Source organism: Chrysochloris asiatica, unplaced genomic scaffold (assembly GCF_000296735.1).
Source record: "Chrysochloris asiatica unplaced genomic scaffold, ChrAsi1.0 scaffold00119, whole genome shotgun sequence".
In the NCBI taxonomy this organism is placed as follows: Eukaryota; Metazoa; Chordata; class Mammalia; order Afrosoricida; family Chrysochloridae; genus Chrysochloris; species Chrysochloris asiatica.
Window position 1 is genome coordinate 2,893,227 of NW_006408637.1, and position 20,403 is coordinate 2,913,629.

General features: G+C 37.9%; 1 protein-coding gene across 1 annotated transcript in view; it reads right to left on the reverse strand.

Annotated features, from left to right (window-relative positions):
• Positions 1 to 1,874: 1,874 nt before the first annotated feature.
• RGS7 (regulator of G-protein signaling 7) overlaps positions 1,875 to 20,403 on the reverse strand; it is a 479,262-nt gene continuing 460,733 nt past the window's right edge. Inside the window, exons 15-17 of the mRNA XM_006868561.1 lie at positions 17,024 to 17,210; positions 12,958 to 13,047; positions 1,875 to 2,567 (exon numbers count right to left, since the gene is read on the reverse strand). Coding sequence (XP_006868623.1) covers positions 2,517 to 2,567; positions 12,958 to 13,047; positions 17,024 to 17,210 — 328 coding nt within the window. The 3' untranslated portion in view covers positions 1,875 to 2,516. The remainder of the gene's footprint in view (positions 2,568 to 12,957; positions 13,048 to 17,023; positions 17,211 to 20,403) is intronic.

The window sequence follows — 20,403 nt, forward strand, 5'->3', positions numbered from 1 at the left end:
AGGCACTCCATGTGTGGATTTATGCATCTATCCTGATTGAGCCACTCTAACATGCCAACTTCCAGAAGCTTTTGGATACCTTCCACTACAGAATGCCAAGGCAGGCATGGTACCTCAACTTGATGTATTCTTGGCCACCACACAATCCTTGATTCAGTGAATCAACCACATAATCCATTAGATCCTAACCTCTTAAGCTAAAACACTGAAAGAAGAATCTGAGTTTAGTGGGCCCATATTAATAAATTCAGACTGATCAGCCTTATGTTCCTTGCACCATTATTCCACATCCTTAATAGCCATTCCCACACATATTCTCCAGGTTTGTTTGTTTGTACATATCAGAAAAATCAAGAAGTCCTTTTGGGATGTAGTTTACTTCTTCCTGAGTTATACAATTTGTTCTGGCCTCATGAATTTCTGAACGAGTATTTTAAGGAAGTTTTACATGGGCACATGACTCCAGTCTTCCAGGACATGGGGTCCAGGATGTGGACAGGTAGATTGTGAGACCAAGTCTCTTCACCCAGGAAAGTCTCTGCATCTAGGGCAGCTTCATATCTAACTTTGTTCTGGCAGAGATGCTGGGCATGCTGTTTTCACTCTGGGTTCCTTATTTTTCCAATACTTTCTAATGAATCCCACTGTACCTCACACTTGTCACTAATATGTGACCTACAGGTGGTAATGCTGTGTGTGTTAACACTGCCACCTCATGCCATGCATTAGCTGCAGCCTGTTGACTAATGAGAGCAGAGTTATCAGTGCCTGTAAAATTAGTCAGACTTGAGAATCAATTTAGAAAACCCATCATTTCTGTTTTGTTTTTCTAAAACCACTCTTGGTACCAAGTGTCTTGGCCTGTATTCTCTAGAGAAGCAAAGGCAACCTAGTTTATATATGTATGTATCTAGAGAGAGATTTCTATGAAGGAAATGGCTCACACAGTTATAGAGGTGAGCAAGTTCCAAGTCTGTTGGCCAGATGGCAGGCTGGAGGCTTCTGACGTAGCTGATGTAGTTGCAGGGCTGATGAATCAAGGCGAGACGGCATGCAAGCAGGTCAGGCCGGTCAGGCAGGTCAGATGGCCGACTGCGGGCAGCTTCCAGGATCAACAGGCAATAGAGCAGGCCACTGGCTCAAGTCCAAAGAACCAGAGGTAGACTATGTGGAGCCAAATGCAGATTTCAGATCCAGCATAAAAAGCAAACTTTGCCTGAGTGTTCAATATATTGGAAGCAGGTGACAATCCCTAGGCAACTTCCTTTCAATTGATTGGCTGCTCACAACAGATCTCATTATGAAGGATTACTATGTCTTAACTGAAAAACCACTGAGAATCTTGGCTCATTCCTTTGGCACAAAACCTTATGTCTTAACACCTCATCCACAGCAAAATGAATGTTGCCCAGTTTTGCACTATCCCCACAACGGATTCTGGATCAAATCATTGTGATCCATAAGGTTTTCATTAGCTGACCTTGGGTACTAGATCACCAGACTTTTGTTCTTAGTCAGTCTTGGTCTGGAAGCTCCTCTGGAACCTGTTTACCATCGCAGCAATACACAAGCCTCCACTGACAAATAGCTGGTGGCTGTGCATAAGGGATATTGGCTAGGAGTCAAACCCTGGTCTGTTGCATGGATGGTGGCAATTCTACCGCGGAGCCACTTATGGCTATTGTGCCTGGTTGGCCCACAAATTAAGACTTTCAATCTGCTTAGAGCTGCTGTATATCCGCCAAACTTGTGCTGAAGCCCTGAATTAAACTTTTAGGGTGATAGTCTAACCAACCATACCTTTACATTTCTAGATGTTTTGATCAAAGTTTCCTTTTTCAGTTAGTACTGAAGTCAAAAGTTGTTAAAGCAATGAGATTCTGCATCTTTTAATGAAAGATAAAACAATATAAACTTACACAAATATACAGAGAAGGGATCAACTTTAATACAGAGTAAAAGGTGTTTCTTATTTAAATATGGTATAAAAATAAATGCAAGAAACATTAACTGAGAATGTACAGACAACAGACAAAGACATGAGCGTGTACTGACTGAATACATTGGTGAAACGAAACTTTCTGTGTTAATGTATTATTTAGTTATGTGACGTCATATGCATATTAATATGTTTTTGTTTTTATTTTGCAATTCACCCAGTTTGTGACTGACTGAATTTTTACTGAAATCTGTGTCTAGCAGAAGCTCTAAAAGAGGAAATTTTTTAAAAAAGAAAAAGGTTTTACTTCACTTCAACTTATTAAAAAGGAAAAGACACTGATCCAGTTTAGTACAAGAAGGAAGAAGACAGACAATGTTTGGAATGGAGGCATTGGAATGATGGTCAAGAGTCCCATGGAGATGGCAGTGTATACACAAATGTGTACACAGAAAAGAACAAGTCAGGTCTTTTGCTCATGCAACACCTGGGTCTAACGTCTTCTGCTCCAGTTAAACGTGAGCTACAAAATGTGTGCAACAACTCCAGTCTGCTTTCATGCTACAGGGTGATCCGTTTAGTAAGACTGAACGAGGCTCGTTAACCTCTTTGATGTGAGAGATTTCCCCTAAGGAAAGATAAAGCACAAGAAACAAACAATAAAAAAAAACAGAATATAAAGTATGACCACTGAAAACTTACTTTCTAATAACATATATTTATCACAACTGTAATTTTTACAAGGGTCCAAACTGAACCCTTTATGTAAATCTAAGTTCTAACCTCATGACCAGCGCTCCCCCCCTCACTCCCTCCCTCTACCAACACATCAAACAATATTACTCCCAGCCTGCCTTCCACCCTCACACCCCCTTCCTCCCCACTGCAAACAGACTGATGGTTTCACAGCACAGATTAGCAAATCATCAAACATGTCCAGAAACGCTCCACTGAGGCTTAGCAAAATGCAACACCTAGGTTTGTAACTGGTTATAAACACGAGCTACAACAAATCTTAGTAAGCTACTGTGAGAGCTAGCACTGTGGATGCGCCATTGTTCAATAGCTGAAATCAGTGTTGCCTTTATAAATATCTAGATTTATGGGAGGTGTGAGTTAATTATATAAAATGTATTGTATGTGTGTGTGTGACTGGCAGAAATTCAAGACCATCCTATCTTATGTAGTGATGGAGAAAAGAGCTCCAAGTATACTTGTAAAACGAAACGTCTCTTTGGTCTATATTTTCAGACTGTAGCAACTTCCTTGTCATTTTCCAACTTACTTATTCCAACATCAACCCCAGAAAAACCCTATCTACTAGGACTTTGCAAGTTGTGTTGTGGATTCCTGATGTGGTGCTGCAGGATAAGCACTGGATTTAGAACCACAAGGCAGCGGTTGAAACCCAGCAGCCTTCCCTTAGAACTGACTCAATGGCACAGAACAACAATACATGCTGTGTTAATACTCAAAATGCATATTCACTTATTGATTTTGGAAAGCTTTCAAGTCAACATTACAACTACTCTAGAGAGATAAGATACTTATAATTTCTGGTCAGAATAGCAGATTATTAACTATTATATCTCCTACTTTATAAGCTCTTTATATAAACAGATAGTCCACTTATTGAATCAAATTTGACTTTCTCAGATCAAACATATGGAAATTTCACAAGTGTTCTTGTGAGTCACCAGCAGCTCCTTGGAAAACCCAATACGGGGTCACTATGAGTCAGAAAGGACTCAATAACTCTTAACAAAAATAACAAAAGTTTTGTAATATCTTACAGCCATAGCCATACCTAATGTGGCTCAGAGTCTGATAAAGGGGTAGTGAGGTGTTAAGAGAGAAACTGTCAAGTGTGGCCATGTTTTGGGAAAAGAACAAAATGTGTGCGGAATTATCAAGAACTCCAAAACAAGTTTTCCTTTCATAATAATGGATAAGGGTCCTTCTGCTGACAAGAAAGAGCAGCAATGAACACCAAGTGCCATTCTCTTTTAATTGGGAAAAAGTGTTCACAACTTATTTTGATCAAATAGAGTGAAAGAAGACAAGTTTTAAGAAAGGTATTTCCATGGGGCTACCTTTTATTTACTTTATGGTAGTAAAAATGACACAAGAAAAAGCAGTTTGTGAAGAAAGAGGCCTTTCTTTGCAGTCTACATTAGCCTGATGAAATACGCATTTTTTGCAACCTCATTTTCCTCAGCCACAAAACGGGGATAATAACAGTAGCTGTTTTAAATGCGTGTTTTGAAAAAGACTACATGTAAATTGCCTAAGACTACTGTTGGCACATTCTGTGTACTCAGTTTACAGTGGTTGTTGCTATTATTATGAATTCTCCTCATCAGGACACCCAGACCCAAAGTCATTAATATGACTCTGAGAAAGGCAGCTAATTGCTAATCAATTGCAACTCTATAATTATCCTGCTTTTTCAGGCCAACCTCTGGCAAAAGGTTAATACAGTATAATGTGGGAATCAAATAACTACTTGTATATAGTTGAAGACTATGTTATTTCCTATATGAGGAGGCTTCAAAAACTTCACATAAAAATTCTTATTTTTATTTCCATTTTTTCCATCAACACTTGAAGCCCCCTTGTACTTACTACTGTCTTGTTCTAGGCTTGTAATATAAAGGAATGCACAGTGTACACATAAATTTATTCTAAATCTCGATCATTTATCTTTAGAAAAATGCTTACTTTGTCCAATGTCCTTTGTGGAATGGAAGGAAGTATATATATTGGTGATGAATTCTTACATGGTAGAGAACAATGGGAAAGATCCTAATATAAAATTGTTTCTATTAAAACTCCAGATGAGTGTGACTTGGTTCAAAATACAGGGATAAAGAGTAAACTAGTCATGTTAAAAGAGGACTCCATCTACAACTGAAAAACAAAACAAACTTTTTTTTGATGGAGGAAACTACTGTAAATTTAATAAAAAGTAACACAGTTCATGCTCTGCATCTTTTGGGAAAATATCCTTAAAGTTACTACTAGTACTTGGTCTAGCATGAACTTCATTAAGACGGATAAGGTACAAGTTTGGATTGATGAGTTTATATACCAGGAGATATTTAAAAACCTATTCATAGAGAAATATGTCCATAGAGACTGTATGCCTATGGGAAAACTGAATTAACAGCATGAAAACTTTCACGTATGCATTGTAATAGAAAATGAGACAAATAGAATTGGGAAAATACATGTATGTATCTTAATATAACAAAAAATTAAATTCTTGGATGTTGTTGTTATGTGCCATGGAGTTGGTTCCAACTCATAGCAACCCTGTACAGGGTTTCTAAGGCTGTAAATCTTTACCGGCGCAGAAAACCTCAGCTTTCTCCCATGGAACAGCTGGTAGTTTCGAACTGGGCTGACCCTGAGGTTAACAGCCCAATTTGTAACCACTACGCTACCAGAGTTCTTCTCTTGGATGATGTTGTTGCTGTTAAGTGCCATCAAGTCAGTTCCAACCCATAGCGACCTGTATAGGGTTTCCAAGGAGACGCTGGTGAGCTTGAACCGCCAACCTTGCAGTTCAGATGGCTTTGCAGTCTGGCGCATTAACCCACAGCGCCACACCGGGACTTCTTGTCTTGGATGATAGTGACGTGAAATTTTGTAATAATGGATACTTGTTTTCTGTATTGGAGACCATTAAATTTGGGTACAACAATATAAAACTAATTTAAGTGGCCCTTTGGGATCAAAACAAAAATCAAAGCATGAATATCAAATATGTATTCTTGACGTGAAGCTCTAGATCACTTGGATTGATACCAGGGAGTTGGCAAACAGAAGTTCACTTAGCTCTATGGGAACAAAGGATACGCGAAGCATGTAGAAATCCTGCCTTGTTCACCTACCAGAAGACAAATTTGTTAAGGAGTGACTGGTGAGTGTGAACTGCTGACCGTGTGGTTCAAGTCTACTTTGCGAGCCTGAGCTTATCCTACAGCACCACGTCAGGAGAAGAAAAAATACACAGGTGCTATTCCCTACACATACAGAAACGATGGAGTGAGTATGATAGGAAAGTCTCAAATTTAAATGCTCTCCTCTTGTCCGTAAGAAAAAAACCACATTTGCGTAACAGCTGCTTTGCAACGTTCATTTTCAGCGCAGTTTCTTGGAAATTGTAAGGGGAGAATAATAGTTCCTGCCAATTGTCTTTCCATAACTTTTATAAATTGAAGAATCTAATAAATTTTTATAGGTAAACTCTAAATTCCTGATTCGAAATAGTTTTTTAGAAGATAGCTTAAAAATAACAATAATAATGAAAAAGCAAAACAAAACAAAAATCTTTACTAATAGCAATTTCTACCAAATTTTTCTATAATTGAATTCTGTACGAATAATACTTTTAATTAAACAATTGCTTATATGCTATGGAACTTATGCCCTTTTCTGTCAAATTTTAGAGGAAATAGCTTCCAACATTAACAGAAAACCATAGACAAGTACAGAAACACGAAACAAAACAAAAACTCAAGAGGTAATGAGATTTTGTTAATTAGCCATATACTTGAATAAGGAGCATATAGTGATTTGTGCTTTGAGGAAAAACAAATTCAAGTGGATAGAGAACACCATCCTAACGTACAATGCAATAACCTTGTGGGCAAAAAGAGTAGTGTCTTATAATAAGACTTAATTTTCACCATCTAATTCCTTCTTATCATAAACACTGTCTTGTTATAATTAGGAAAATGTCAGACAAAAACATGTGTGCTTCTTCTTTGCTTTTCCAATGTAATGATAGTATGAATCTTATCGGATTTTTCAAACCATTCTTGGTGTTACAGTAACATGAAGTTGATAATAATGAGCAGTGAATTGGTAAAAATGTATATGATGGCTAGGCCAGGCACTTAGCTACAGCCTGAGACCAGGGCGTTAGGGAGATGGAAGTAAGTCTCCACACTCCTTCATTTGTCATAGTGCTCTGGAGACTGGCAAAGACTGCTGTGGGGTTTTGCCATCTGAAAACCAGATGAGCTTATTCAAGCCAAACGAATGCACCTTTCTCTACTTCCTTTCTGGGTTAGTTGGGGGGGAAATGAAACTTTGAGTGACATTGATGTAATAATATTACCCCACCCACTGCTGTCTCTAGTCAATTCTGACTCATGGAGACCTACACTAGGGCAGAGAAGACTGCTCCCTATTGTTTCTGAGGATGTGAATCTCTATGAAACGCAGACAGCCTCATCTTTCTCCTTCAGAGTGTTTGTAGGGTTCGAATTGCTGACCTCTTTGTTAGGAGCTCGATGCTTAACCCACTTGCCATTAGGATTTCTAATGTAATAATACCTTCTAGGAATTCAACAGTTATCAGTGATTTCAATTATTCTGTATGGTTCTAGAATGTAAAGCTAGAATACTTGGAAGCAAGAGAAAAAGTAGATTCAGAAAATAAGGAATTTTTAAATAATGGAACAGACTGCCTTTGAGGTCTAAAGGTATATTTCCAGAACTTATGAGCCAGCAAAAGTGGGATGCCCACTTGTCATTTAATTTACAGAATTGTTTCTGATGACTGGGCCTCGGGGAATAGAGACCTTGTGGTTAGCAGTCCAGTGGTTAGCAGCACAGTACCACCTGGGCATTGAATTATGAAAAAAAAAAAAAAAAAAATTAGCACCAACCATTCCTCCCAGAGCCCTCTCTATTCCTCAGCTGGATTCATAATTCATTTCAATGGCCAGACTCAGACACCATACTCACAGTTAGGGGATTATTACGGAAACAGGTTACATACAATTCAGGATCAGAAATGTTTAGAACACAGTTGTTCAGGTCAGGACAGCCTTTCCTCAGCCCTGCCAGCTGGTAGGCCTCTCTCTGACCCTCCACCTGGCCTCTGCCCTGCTCTGGCACTATTACAAAGCTCTTTTAGAGCTGTTGATAGATGTTGACAGGACACAAAACTCCATCGTAAGCCTCAACCTGAAGACACTCCAGTCTAGCTCCATGGGTCAACAAACCTAGCTCCCCCAATTAAGTGCCTGAGGTACCCCACTCTGCAAACAAGCCTCCTGCCCAAAGTCACTCAGCTTTACTTGACCTATGGGCTTGGAAGCCCTCTGCTCTCTGCCTTGTGCTCTGGCTCTTGGTTCTGCTGCTCCTCTACCGCTCCTCACAGCTTTCCGCCCCTGGGTTAAGGAGGCTCAATGTGCAAGGATCTTGGGGTTCAAAGGATGCACTCCACTTCTGGCTCCTCTTCAATGGTAGTAAAATTCCACTTTCTGCTACTGAGATGACACATTATATACCCAACAGGATGGCAAAATTGACCAATCACAATTAAGCTTGTTAACAATCCTCACAACTGAATCCTATAACCCATCAGCATCTTCCCCCACTTCTTTTATCTAGACCCATCAGGAAAAAGTAATTTGGCGGGAGTTTACAAAGACCCTGGCTATAGGAGACATTAAATCATTTTATCAATGACTACAAACCACAAGGTCACTGATTCAAACTCATTACCCTTTCATGGGAGGAAGATAAGGCTGTCTGTTCCCATAAAGATTTACAGTTCTACAAATTCTTTACAGAGTTGCTGTAAGTCAGAATTGACTTGATGGCAGTGGTTTTTCATTTTTCGATAGTAATATGTATGTTTCAAGTGAACAGTCTTGCTTGTTAGTCCTCTTGGTAGTAGCTGTGACTATTAGAAAATTTTTCTATGCTTGATTCAATAGGTAAAAAAAAAGGTGATACTTGCATGATTCACTGAAGATGCTGATATTTGAACTGTTTGTCATCTAAGCGTCACACCTGTCAGTATAGTTTAGGGATTGTGTTTTAAATTTCCAATACCTGCCCCATGTCCATTTTAATAAGGGTCTCCTTCTGGTCTTTGCTGGTTGAAACAAAAGGTGTAATTAACGTTATGTGGGATTGCTCATTGTTTGCTTTTATAGCTCTTAGATCCTGACCACTGAAAAGCAATAGCCTGTAAAAGGTAGCACACAGAGGCAGTAAAGAGAAGGGCATGGGATTTTACCCAATCTGAGTTTGCTGTGAAGTACCTGTCAAATATATGTGAAACACAGCAGTGTGTTTGTATACATACACAAAAATACACCCATGTTTGTTGTTGCTTTTAAGTGCCATTGAGTCAGTTCCGACTCATAGTAACCCTGCGCCGGGTTTCTGAGGAGTGACTGGTGAGTTTGAAGCACCAACCTTGCAGTTTAAACTGACCTTGGAGTCCAGTGCTTATCCTACAGTGCCACACCAGGACTCCTCCTATGTTTATGGTGGTGGTTATGTGCCGTGGAGTCAGTTCTGACTCATAGCGACCCTGTACAGGGTTTCCGAGGCTGTAAATCTTTACGGGAGCAGAAAACCTCCTCTTTCTCCCATGGAACAGCTGGTAGTTTCGAACTGCTGACAGTGAGATCAGCAGAGCAGTTTATGAGTTTGAACTACTGACCTGTGGATAGCAGTCCAGTGCTTATCCTACAGTACCACCGGGGGGACTTCATCCTATAAGAGTGTCCTCAAAATGTATTATTTAAGACCTCAGGATGCCCAATATGACTTATGCAAAATGTAGTCATAACATAAAGAAATACTGACCAAAGGGAACTTTAAAAAGACCGAGAAATGCAAGTTAAAGGGATCTAAAAGTTATGACTACATGGTTTGCATGCATGTGTGTTAAGTATGTGAATGAATCTTAGTTTATTATCTTTCAGTAATAGCTCCGTAGTTTCCTTCTCCTTGAAAGGATGGCTGGCTTGCTTGGCTGAGTGGAATCCTATTTATCCAGTTAAATGTTATCTTCTCTGGAAAGCCTTCTCCTCCCATCCGTGCTGCCCCAGCAGCAAGATGAAATGTTCCTAAGACATAATATGATGTGTTGAACATAGCTGGTGCTTGATGAAAGAACTTTGATTGAAGGTGTGGATGATTAAATCTCCTATCCATACTTCCATGTGGCTCTTCTTAAAAGTTGAAGTATGTGACAAATGTGATGCTATTTTAAGAGTTGAAGGAAAGGAGCGGTTTTGAAGATGGTGTTGGAGAAAAGACAGCCATTTTGCTTCCTCTTTGCTATCTTCCTAAACTTGGATTATTTTTTTCAATTGCACCACAGAAATTCCCATTCCAAACTCAAAAGCATATATGCTGTCAGTATTAGGTTAGAAAGTATGGATTGAATCATTTTTAAACAATCCACAGAGTATTGTGCAATATGCTAGCGCCACTTTTGTCAACAAAATCTTGGGTGTTTCCTTGATGTTGTCTTTATCTATGTATGGAGACTTATAGGGCATGTTTAAGAAAATTCTATATTTAAGTCAGGGACACCAATAGAATCAGTCAAAATTTTGTGAATTTCATGGAGTCCCTCATTCTCCATCCCTTTCATTCGTGCAATCACATTGAATGTCAAAGGATATGCTTATTTTTAAAGAGTTTAAAACACTATGTGTACTTGGTCATTCATAAGTAGGCATAATTTAGCACTTGCTACCACAAGGATCCTTGAAGGAAACTGAAAACAAGGACCATGTCTTTGTTGAATCCAGTTTGCTTACATTTCAACATACAGAACTTCACTTAACTGGTCATCACAGCAAAAGCCATAGCACGCACACACAGCAGCATGAATTAACCACACAACTCAACAGACAATGCAGACAAACTTGAGTATAAACCAAGATTTTTCTACCTCTTTTCATAACGGGTTAGTGCTGGCCCTCAGTGTTGGTGTACAGTTTTTATGGCATGGGAAAATAGGGATGTTTCTGCCCTATAAAAATAAATGTGTTGAAGGCTTTAGTTTGAGCTTACACAACATCAGAAATTTCCAAAGGCACTCGCACAATACAAAACAGGAGCCCCACAAACAAATATATCACCCAAACACATGGCAAGGTACTGAGAAAGCACTGGTAGGGTAACATTTGGGTTCCAGCATGATTTTTGCAACAGTTTTCAACACCTTCCTGAAAAATAAAGAATAAGAGAGGCATGCTAGTGGGTCTTTGGTGTGGTGCATCTTGTCACCAATCACCATTCATATCAAGTCTTTGGGCTTTAAAGTTCTTGAGAGTCATTTTCTCCCTGGAGAGGCAGAGAGCACAAACCCCTCATTCATCTTAATTTTGAAGCCTAAAGAACAGTTAAGGGATTATACTGAAATGCATGCACTATCTATAAGAAAGAAAGGGGCACATGGACTAAAAATAAAAATATGTAAAAGGAATAATTAATTGCCATTCCTTCATATTGTATGTCATAAATACATACTTCTTTCCAAACTTTAGTTCAACATGTAGTCATTCATGAATGACATCTTTCTCTATTCTAGAAAGGACTACAACACAAAAATAACATAGTAAGATGTCTAAAGGTAATACTTTTGCTGTTATATCAATCTCAAAGGATGCCAGGTGGGCTAACCAGCTATAAATTGGGAAGAATTCACTAAAATTAATAAAGTTGGTGGTTCAAACCCACCAGCCGCTCCTCTGAAACTCTTTATAGGCTTGCTATGAGTCTGAACAGACTCGACAACACTTAACAACAATTCCTCAAAAACGAAAACTTACCACATTCTGTGCGAATTTTTCAAAAGATGTTCTTCAACCCATTGAGGAACCAGACTTACATGTGTGGGGTGGGAGTAGGGTAAAGGGAAATAAGAGAACATACAAAAAAAAAAAAAAAAAAAAAGCAAGAAAATAGAGCAGAAAAACACAGGATGATAAAGTGATGTAACTCCAAAGCCAGGCTCTAAATCAAGAGGCCCAGGAAGACTGGACAGCTTCCCAGGAAGGTCTCTTGCCATAGGACGTGGGCTCTGTTTTTGTTAATGCTTTCTTCATTTTTAATACCAAAAAACTGCTCTTGTGCAAAAAGAAAGGTATGATTGCAAGCAAAATCAATTTGGGCTAAAATGAATTAGTTATGCAAAGCTTTTATACTGACATTTGTGATGTTAAGTATTTGAATATATAGTGGCACCTCCTTAGAATTTCCTCGTAATTTTTCATCACGGATCAATTCCTATTGAACATTTCCTGTGAATTAGAACATCACTATTCAATAGAACTTTCTCTAAGGCTGGAAATAGCATTCTGTGTGTCTAATGCAGAAGCCTCTAGTTATGGCTATTGAGTCCTTGAAATCTGGCAAGAATTTTATTTTCAACACCCCCTTCTTGATAGTGGCCACTGTATGATGCATCTACTTCTAATTACCAAAAGATATCTACCTTGAAAAGCTCATTTAACCTAAGTTAATTACAGAAAGTTATAAGCTTACATCTGAATTTCAAGAAGCCATTGACTGTGTCAACATTTTTAAGTTAATCAGGAGTGATGTTGATGTTTAAAGCCAGATGTCCATGCTTTGTTAAACTGCTTCCAAAAGGCACTGTGGACACTAGAATTAATTATAAACATTAACTGACTAATGCGTTCTACTGAATCTCTGCCCAAAATGTGTCTGTCTATCCTTTTAGGTATGTAACATTTGTTAAGGACAAGAAATTATTTGGGGTTAATGCCAAATGAAAATAATCAAGAACATTTTGGCTACTGTAATTTTAAAAAGTGGGTTTAATTACTAATTATGGGGTCCGTGAGCTTATTGAACAAAGAAAATCTTGCTTAAGTTTTGACCTATAGAAAATTTTCTTTTTCCCTCTTTATTGCCATTTTTAATTTCCTTTAAATAAGCATACAGAAGACGAACATGAAACATGGAAATAACTTCCAATAAACTTTGGAAAGCATGAATATTTGAAGAAATAAACAACAAAAAAATAATAAAACAAGCAACCGACAAACAAAAACAACAAAAAACTTAAATGACCTTTACAAAATGCAACCGTTTGGGGAAGGTCTTAGAGTACATTCACTTACCATTTGTCCAATATACCCTGGGCCCAGCAAAAGTAACTACACCATATATAATTATTACTGAAAATTAATCCAAAATAGGGCATAAAGAACTCATACCTTTTTCTTTGCCTGTAGAAGCTCCTGATAGGCACTGGATCTTATAAAACGTGGATATGAATCACTTTTCATAAGTTTGTAAATGTGCTCCTAAAAAGAAATGGTTGAGGTGCTTCTTTATTATTTCTCAGGAAAAACGCAAATGCTATATGAATATCACATGTGAGAACAAATCTGTTAGCCAAAAATTGAAATGATAATGCTGACGATAGTCTATTACCCGTATGAAACATTCAGCTCTTCAAATGCATTCTCTTATTTATGAATCAGGGCTTACATTGGTTTGGAAACTATGGAGGAGGTAAAATCACATCCAGTCATCGCAAAAAACAAAAAAACAAAAAAAGAATTTGCTTAATAGAATGTCATGAAGTAATTTCAAATCAATTTGTTGATTTATATAGATCATATAAGAAGATAAATGAGTAATTGCTAGCTCTTAAAATGACATGAATTCAAGATTGAATGATCACCTTCGGCACTGTTTCTTTGGAGTGCAGACTATGAGTCATCTGTTTTGTGTAAATTATATGGAAAATTATCATACACATACATTTTGGTTTAACAATAAACACTGTCATGTGTAATTGCTAAATCTCCAACCTCTGAGTGTTTTTTTAAAAAGCTCACTTAGTGACAGATTAGGTAAATATTTAATTCATTCATTTCAAGCAAGTCCGCAATGCTCTATTTCAATGATTAGAAGTCAGTTATAGAAAAAATGCATTAGTCGAATTCAGCCTGGGTTCAATCTAAAGAGATTCTCCTAAGGTCTACTGGAACCCAACTAAACCCACTGCCATTGAGTTGATTGGCTCACAGCAAACTTAAAGGAAAGAGTGGAATATTCTATAGGGTTTCCAAGGCTGTAAATCTTTACAGAAGCAGACTGCTGTATCGTTCTTCCAAGTAGCAGCTGGTGGGGTTAGCAGCCCAACACTAAGCCCACTGTGCCACCACACCTCCTTTATTGCCAGAAGGGTTTAATCAGCTCCTCAGTTTTCTAAGTTAAATTTAATATCCATTTCAAACTATTGAGAACATCTTGGATGTTTCAATATCTTCTTGTTTGGGGAAATAGCTCACATTTTCCTGATCTCAAACAGAGCAGCAATTCCATATAAAGACAGTCAAGGTTAAGTCTCAAAATCTAGTCAAGCTTCGGTTGCCACAATTAAGGTAAATTTGTGGCTGTATTAGAGTTTGTTGTCTGTAATGATTTGCTTTGGAGTCAACCATTTTGGAATCCAGAGCCTTCAAATGTTTTATTGAAGATCTCCCAGTTACAACTTAAATTTAAACCAATTTACTCATATCTTTGAACATTAGTTTTCTAACCTCTAAATTAAGGTTGCTGTGAGGATTGAGGGGGACTATTGAGTGTATACTCTAAATGCTCACATATGCTTGATCATATGCCAAGCTCACATCTTACCTAGCTTAATAATTCAATCCTCACAAAATTCCAGTGAAGTAGGTGTCCTTTATTAGAACCATTAAAAAAAAAAAGACTGAGGCATAGAGAAGCACTGTATTTGCAAGAGGTCACACTGATCATTTGTATGCAGAATCTGCTTTCTTAATATTCTATTTGCTTTAGAGTTGTAAATCCAAAGGCTTTTTGCCTGGGAATGACTCCAGTCAGGCAGAGTTTAGTTCTATTTTGTTCCTAGGTTTTAAGTGTTCAGATGCCCATTCGTTTTGAAGCCAGAGTCAGAATGTACTCTAAAATGGGGTTTCAGCCACTTCCTCAGTCAGCACAAGAATAGAAACAGCCTCACAGAACCGCACCTACATAGACCCTTTAATTGTTGTGATATCATACCCTGAGAGAACCCTGTAAAGCTTTACTATGTAAAATACCACCTCACTGCTTCCTTAGGCCTGGCACTGGTATAGCATGTGTACATGACCCATTGCTACCTTCACTTGTGGTTGTGGGCAGAGATTCCTTTGTTCTCTGTGCCCTATAAAATCAGAGTGGAGGCAGAACTTTGGAATTTGATCATGGCCTCATATCTATGAATTCCCTCACCCAGGTAATCTATGCTTGTTTTATCTTTAAGTCTGAAAAAGGAGTAAAAACAAAGATTCTCTAATATTTATGGCGTCCTGGTGTGATTCTGTAGGCTAGACTCTGGACCGCATTTGTTTGAATTGTAAGGTCAGTGATTCAAACTCTACAGCTGCTCCTCAAAAACCCTATAAAGGTTTGCTATCAGTTGGAATTGACTCGACCGCACTTAATGACAACAGTATACATCTGAAGATGGGATCTTGTCTCTCAATAGAACACATGGTCACTTAAAAAAAAAATGGCAAGAATTTCTGTTATTCTATCTTTGAAAATGGGGGGGGGGCCTCCATCAAAATTGGAGTTAAATATTTAAGATTAATTAAACAAACAGAAAAACCAAACCAAGGGTCTGGTGACAATATTTTCAGTGGAAAAATACTCATTTTCATGTAACTGATGGCTCCAGTAAGCAAAAATATTTTCAATGACACAGATAAAAAAAATATTTTTTAAGTCTTCAGGAAGATCATTCCAAACATTTTATACATTGCTGGCTCTAAAAAAATGCTTGAAATTTTATCCTGAGCTGAAAGAAAGAAGTGAACAGCATGGTTAGAATTTTTGTCCTGCCCACAGTCCCCTTGTGTCTCTGGAGAATGCATTTAGTTCTACGTGGGAGACCAGGACAGAGCCACAGGCGGGATGACTGGTTAAGCTGTCTAAACTGATGTTACATTTCCTTAACTCAAAGTGTCACTTTTCCTTAAACTATACCCAAGGAGAAATGTATTTTCTAATAAAAATATGGAAGGACATTTATGTATCTTATTCTTAGATTTCTAAATGGAGATTCAGTAATGCCATTATTAAAAAAAACAAGCCATTTTTAGTGACATACTCTATTGTTAAAGAAGTTTAACATATTATGAAATAGGTATGCTCTGATTCAAAAGCCAATTTCAATACATCATGGTTGTTGTTGTTGTTGTTGTTAAGTGCCGTTGAGTTGATTTTGACCCAGAGCGACCCTATATAGGGTTTCCAAGGAGTGGCTGGTGAGTTTGAACCGCTGACCTTGCAATTCAAACGACTTTGCAGTCCAGCACATTAACCCACAGCACCACACCAGGACTCCAATACATCATTAGGAAGTACTATTCCCTCATCCTCATTACATATGTATTTTTCTTCTTGAGCACCATTTAAAAAAAAAAAAAAAACAAACACAAAAATAAATTAAGATAATTTATAAGGAGGCAAATGAAATTCCATTTGAGAAAAAAAAAAACACCAAAATATTATTACGGATGCTAAAATCCATTTTCTTTTGTGTTTTCCTTTTGATATGATGATCTTATGAAATGAATAAATCATGAATAAACTGTTTAATTTTATGACCTGAAACAGAACTGATTTGAAGTTGACAAAACTTTAAGTAAAGTCAGTTTTTATAATTCATAATAAGGAATAATTTAGGAATGAAAGAGTTTTAGAATCTTCATGTTGGAAAAAAGTAGCTCTGGTACTCTATAGGATAAGTACTGATCTGCAACCAACTGGTCGGTGGTTCAAGCCCACCAGCTTCTCTGTGGGAGAAAGAGGAAGCTTTCTGCTCCTGTAAAGACAGCCAGTCTCTGAAACCCATACAGGGTTACTATCAGTTGGAATCAACTTGGTGGCAGTGAGTTTAAGTTTGGTTATTTTGGGAGAGACCTCAAAGGTTTCAAATGTCTATAACTGAAGTAGGGTCATCATTAGCTAAGTGCTTATCTACATATTAGACAACAGAGTAGAAACTGAAGTAAATATCAAGTATGCTACGTCAAAAATTTCTCATATAAAATATTCAAATTTACAAAACATGTCCATACGTTAAAAAATATTTGCTTCAATGCATCTGTACTCTTTTTCTAGAGTTGTTTTAGTTACAATTATCTAGATTTAAAATATTAGACAAAGCTCCCAAGTTAAAATAAAAATAAAGTCTTTCAATTAGCAATGTCTCAGGAGTACATTTGTGGCATATGTAAGGGGTCCTTGTATACCAACCTGAGCATCTTCGAATGTGTAACGTCCAGGTTCCTTCACATTCTGTGTGGTTTTGTCATAACTCTTAGAATCCAGGTTAATGGCACTGGGGGCTCCGGGAGCCAGAAACTCTTGCCATATTTCCTGTACTCGGGAGGGGACTTCTCTAATCGGCCTTTTCTTCAGGTCTTCCACTGCTAGCCAGAATCTGTGCAAAATGGGACACCAAGTACTTACTCTACATCCTGGATATGCTTCTGAAAATTCTTGAAATACTTACTCATGCTATAATTCACAATAATACATAATAATAAACTCACTGTCTCTGAGGCTTTCAATTCTCTGAGGGCTTTATTGTTTTGTTTTGTTTTTAGTTGTGTTCACAGGTGTAAAATTCTTCAGAGGAAATGCAAACATAATCTCTTTTTAAGTGTTTGTTGTTAAAAGTAGTTATCAAAGGTCTGGGGTCGTCAGACTTGGTTATACTGAAGCAAAGTTGGACTGACAAAGAACCATTTGCTAGGAAGTAAGGGGGACTTGGAGTCCTGGTTGGCGTATGGGTTAATGCACTGGATCACAAAGTTGGTTTGCACAGCAAGTTCGGCAGTTCAAGTTCACCAGCTGCTCCTTTGGCCCTATACAGAGTCACTATGGGTTGGAACCTACTCAAAGGCATTTAATACCAAGAAGAAGGGGGATTTGGAGGGAATCGTGGTTAAGTGATAAAGAGCATCCGACTGCAGGGATACATTAAGCATTACACTGCATTTTTTGGATCTTTGGTTCAGTGAAGGTTAGTGTGAGAGCCTTTTCTACTCTACTTGGAAGGGGAATTACAACAAAGTTTTATTGGAGTGGACAGAGGCATTCACACAGTTTAGGTCCTAGGAGGCAAAATTTAGTGCCATCGAGTCGGTTCTGACCTATAGTGACCCTGTATAGGGTCTCCAAGGAGCAGCTGGTGAGCTTGAACTGCCGACCTTGCAGTTCAAATGGCTTTGCAGTCTGACGCATTAACCCACAGAGCCACACCAGGAGGCAAATTAGGGGTAATTAATTAATTTTAGGCTACTTAATTCAGAGACCAAAATTGCCTTTCAAATGTTACTTGAATTTGAAGTGGCACCAATGCAATTTAGAAATGATGTGAAAAATATTAATTGATTTACTTAGAAAGAAAACCAGAGCATGTTTTTACTGAGAATAGCACAGCTCATTAAGGCGGTACCACATTGTATTTATGAGTTTCATTTTTTAAGTTTTGCTATGTGTTAATCTTTCATTATTAGACCTTCAAATAATGTCAAAAAGCTAAATATGCATATCAGAGCATTTTGTTAAAAAAAAAAAAAAAATTAGTTGAAAATGAAGCCCTTATATATAGGTGTATTCTGACATCTGACAGACAAGAAGTCTTCATAAGTTGGAGTCCATGTTGACAGCAACTGGTTTTGAGTATGCCTATGGTATCCTAAACAGTCATCATTATCAGTTCGATGACAGATATGATCATGTAATCAAGAACTCAGAGTCAAAGGCAACTATGGGTTACAGACATTTAAGAGAAGCCCAACATGGCAAAGCAGAATCTTCAAAATTAATAAATTTTAACTTGGAAATTACTGAAACATCAGAAAAAGTAGAAATAAAGTACTTAAATTATAACTACCAGAATTACAATATCAAATACTATGCTGTCTAGTGATTATCAATTTTCAAATACTGCTTTTCTATAGCTATATATAACAGAAAGGAGTCCTGGTGTGGCGCTGTGGGCTAATGCGCCAGACTGTAAAATGGTTTGAACTGCAAAGTTACAGGTTAAAGCTCACCAGCTGCTCCTTGGAAACCTGAATACAGGGTCGCTATGGGTTGGAACCAACTCGACGACACTTAACAACAGCAATATACGACAGAAGATAATTCAACACGGATATTACCTTAAACGTGAAACTACTTTTATTAGTTCCAGAAAGGATCTACCCTGTTTTCCCTAAAATACAGTCAGAAGTATGCACTACAATAAGACTACCATGTGGAAACTAAGGGAGCATGAATGTTCTAATTAGTGCTCATTCAAGTTCATCCCAGCACACAACTGATCCAAACAGCTCCTGGCCTCAAAGAACTAGCCGAGAAAAGAGGCATCATTCAAGTGATCATAATAAAAGCTCTCTACGAACAATGCCAACTAGAGAGTCTTGGAATGCAGGCAGAAGAGTCTTTCTGCTAGGGCTGAGTGCTGGTTGCAAAAGAGGTCTTAGGAAAGATACTACAGATGTGATAAGATGGAATGACAGGCTATAGTCATTTTCAAAAATTGAGAAAGTAATAATATCTTTGTTACTATGTGGTATAGGCAGTTTTCTTAATACTGAACCTCTATCAATGCATGTAAGCCTTACAACAGCTTTATAAATGGGATGTAGTTGCTGCCTCCATTTTAGAGAAAAGGAAATTAAATGAAATAGATGTAATTTATTGAAGACTGTTCAGTTTTAATGTCATAACTGCAATGTGTACACAGGTAATTTGAAATGGATGAGTTCTTAAACTGCTATGCACTGCCTCCCCAGAACCATCAGTGTTTTATTGTTATCATTCCCTGTTGTTAAGTGTTGTTGAATCGGTTCTGACACTAAGCAACCCTGTGTAGGGTTTCTGAGGAGCAGCTGGTGAGATTGAACCATTGACTTTGCAGTTCAAACGACATTCCGGTCCAACACATTATCCTGCAGTTATTATGTTTGTGGTGATAATTAGATGTATAATACCATTATTACTAGTATTTTAATAACAACAGATGAGAAAGAATATCAGTTGAAATCCCACCTTTTATTTAATAATTGTTGTTAAGTGCTGTAGAGTTGGTCCCAACCTATGTTGTTGTTATTATGTACCGTGGAGTTGGTACCAACTCATAGCAACCCTGTACAGAGTTTCTGAGGCTGTAAATCTTTACGGGAGCAGAAAACCTCATCTTTCTCCCGTGGAGCGGCTGGTAGTTTTGAACTGCTGACCTTGTGGTTTGCAGCCCGATTCATAACCACTATGCTACCAGAGCTCCTCGACCTATAGCCATGCTGTATAGGGTTTCCAAGGAGTGGTAAATGAGCTTGAACTGCCGACCTTGCAGTTCAAACCGACTTTTCAGTCTAGCACATTAACCCACAGTGCCACATAACAGTAGCTGAAATTTGAGGTATCATCTTAACAACTTTGAACCTCAAGTATCTCATTGCGTTTCCACTGGATTAAATGAAATAAATTAGATAAAGGACACTGAAATGCCTGACATATTTACAGACATTCAATAATGAATCTAAGGAGCTCTGGTAGCGTAGTGATTACGAATCGGGCTGCGAACCTTAAGGTCAGTGGTTCGAAACTACCAGCCGCTC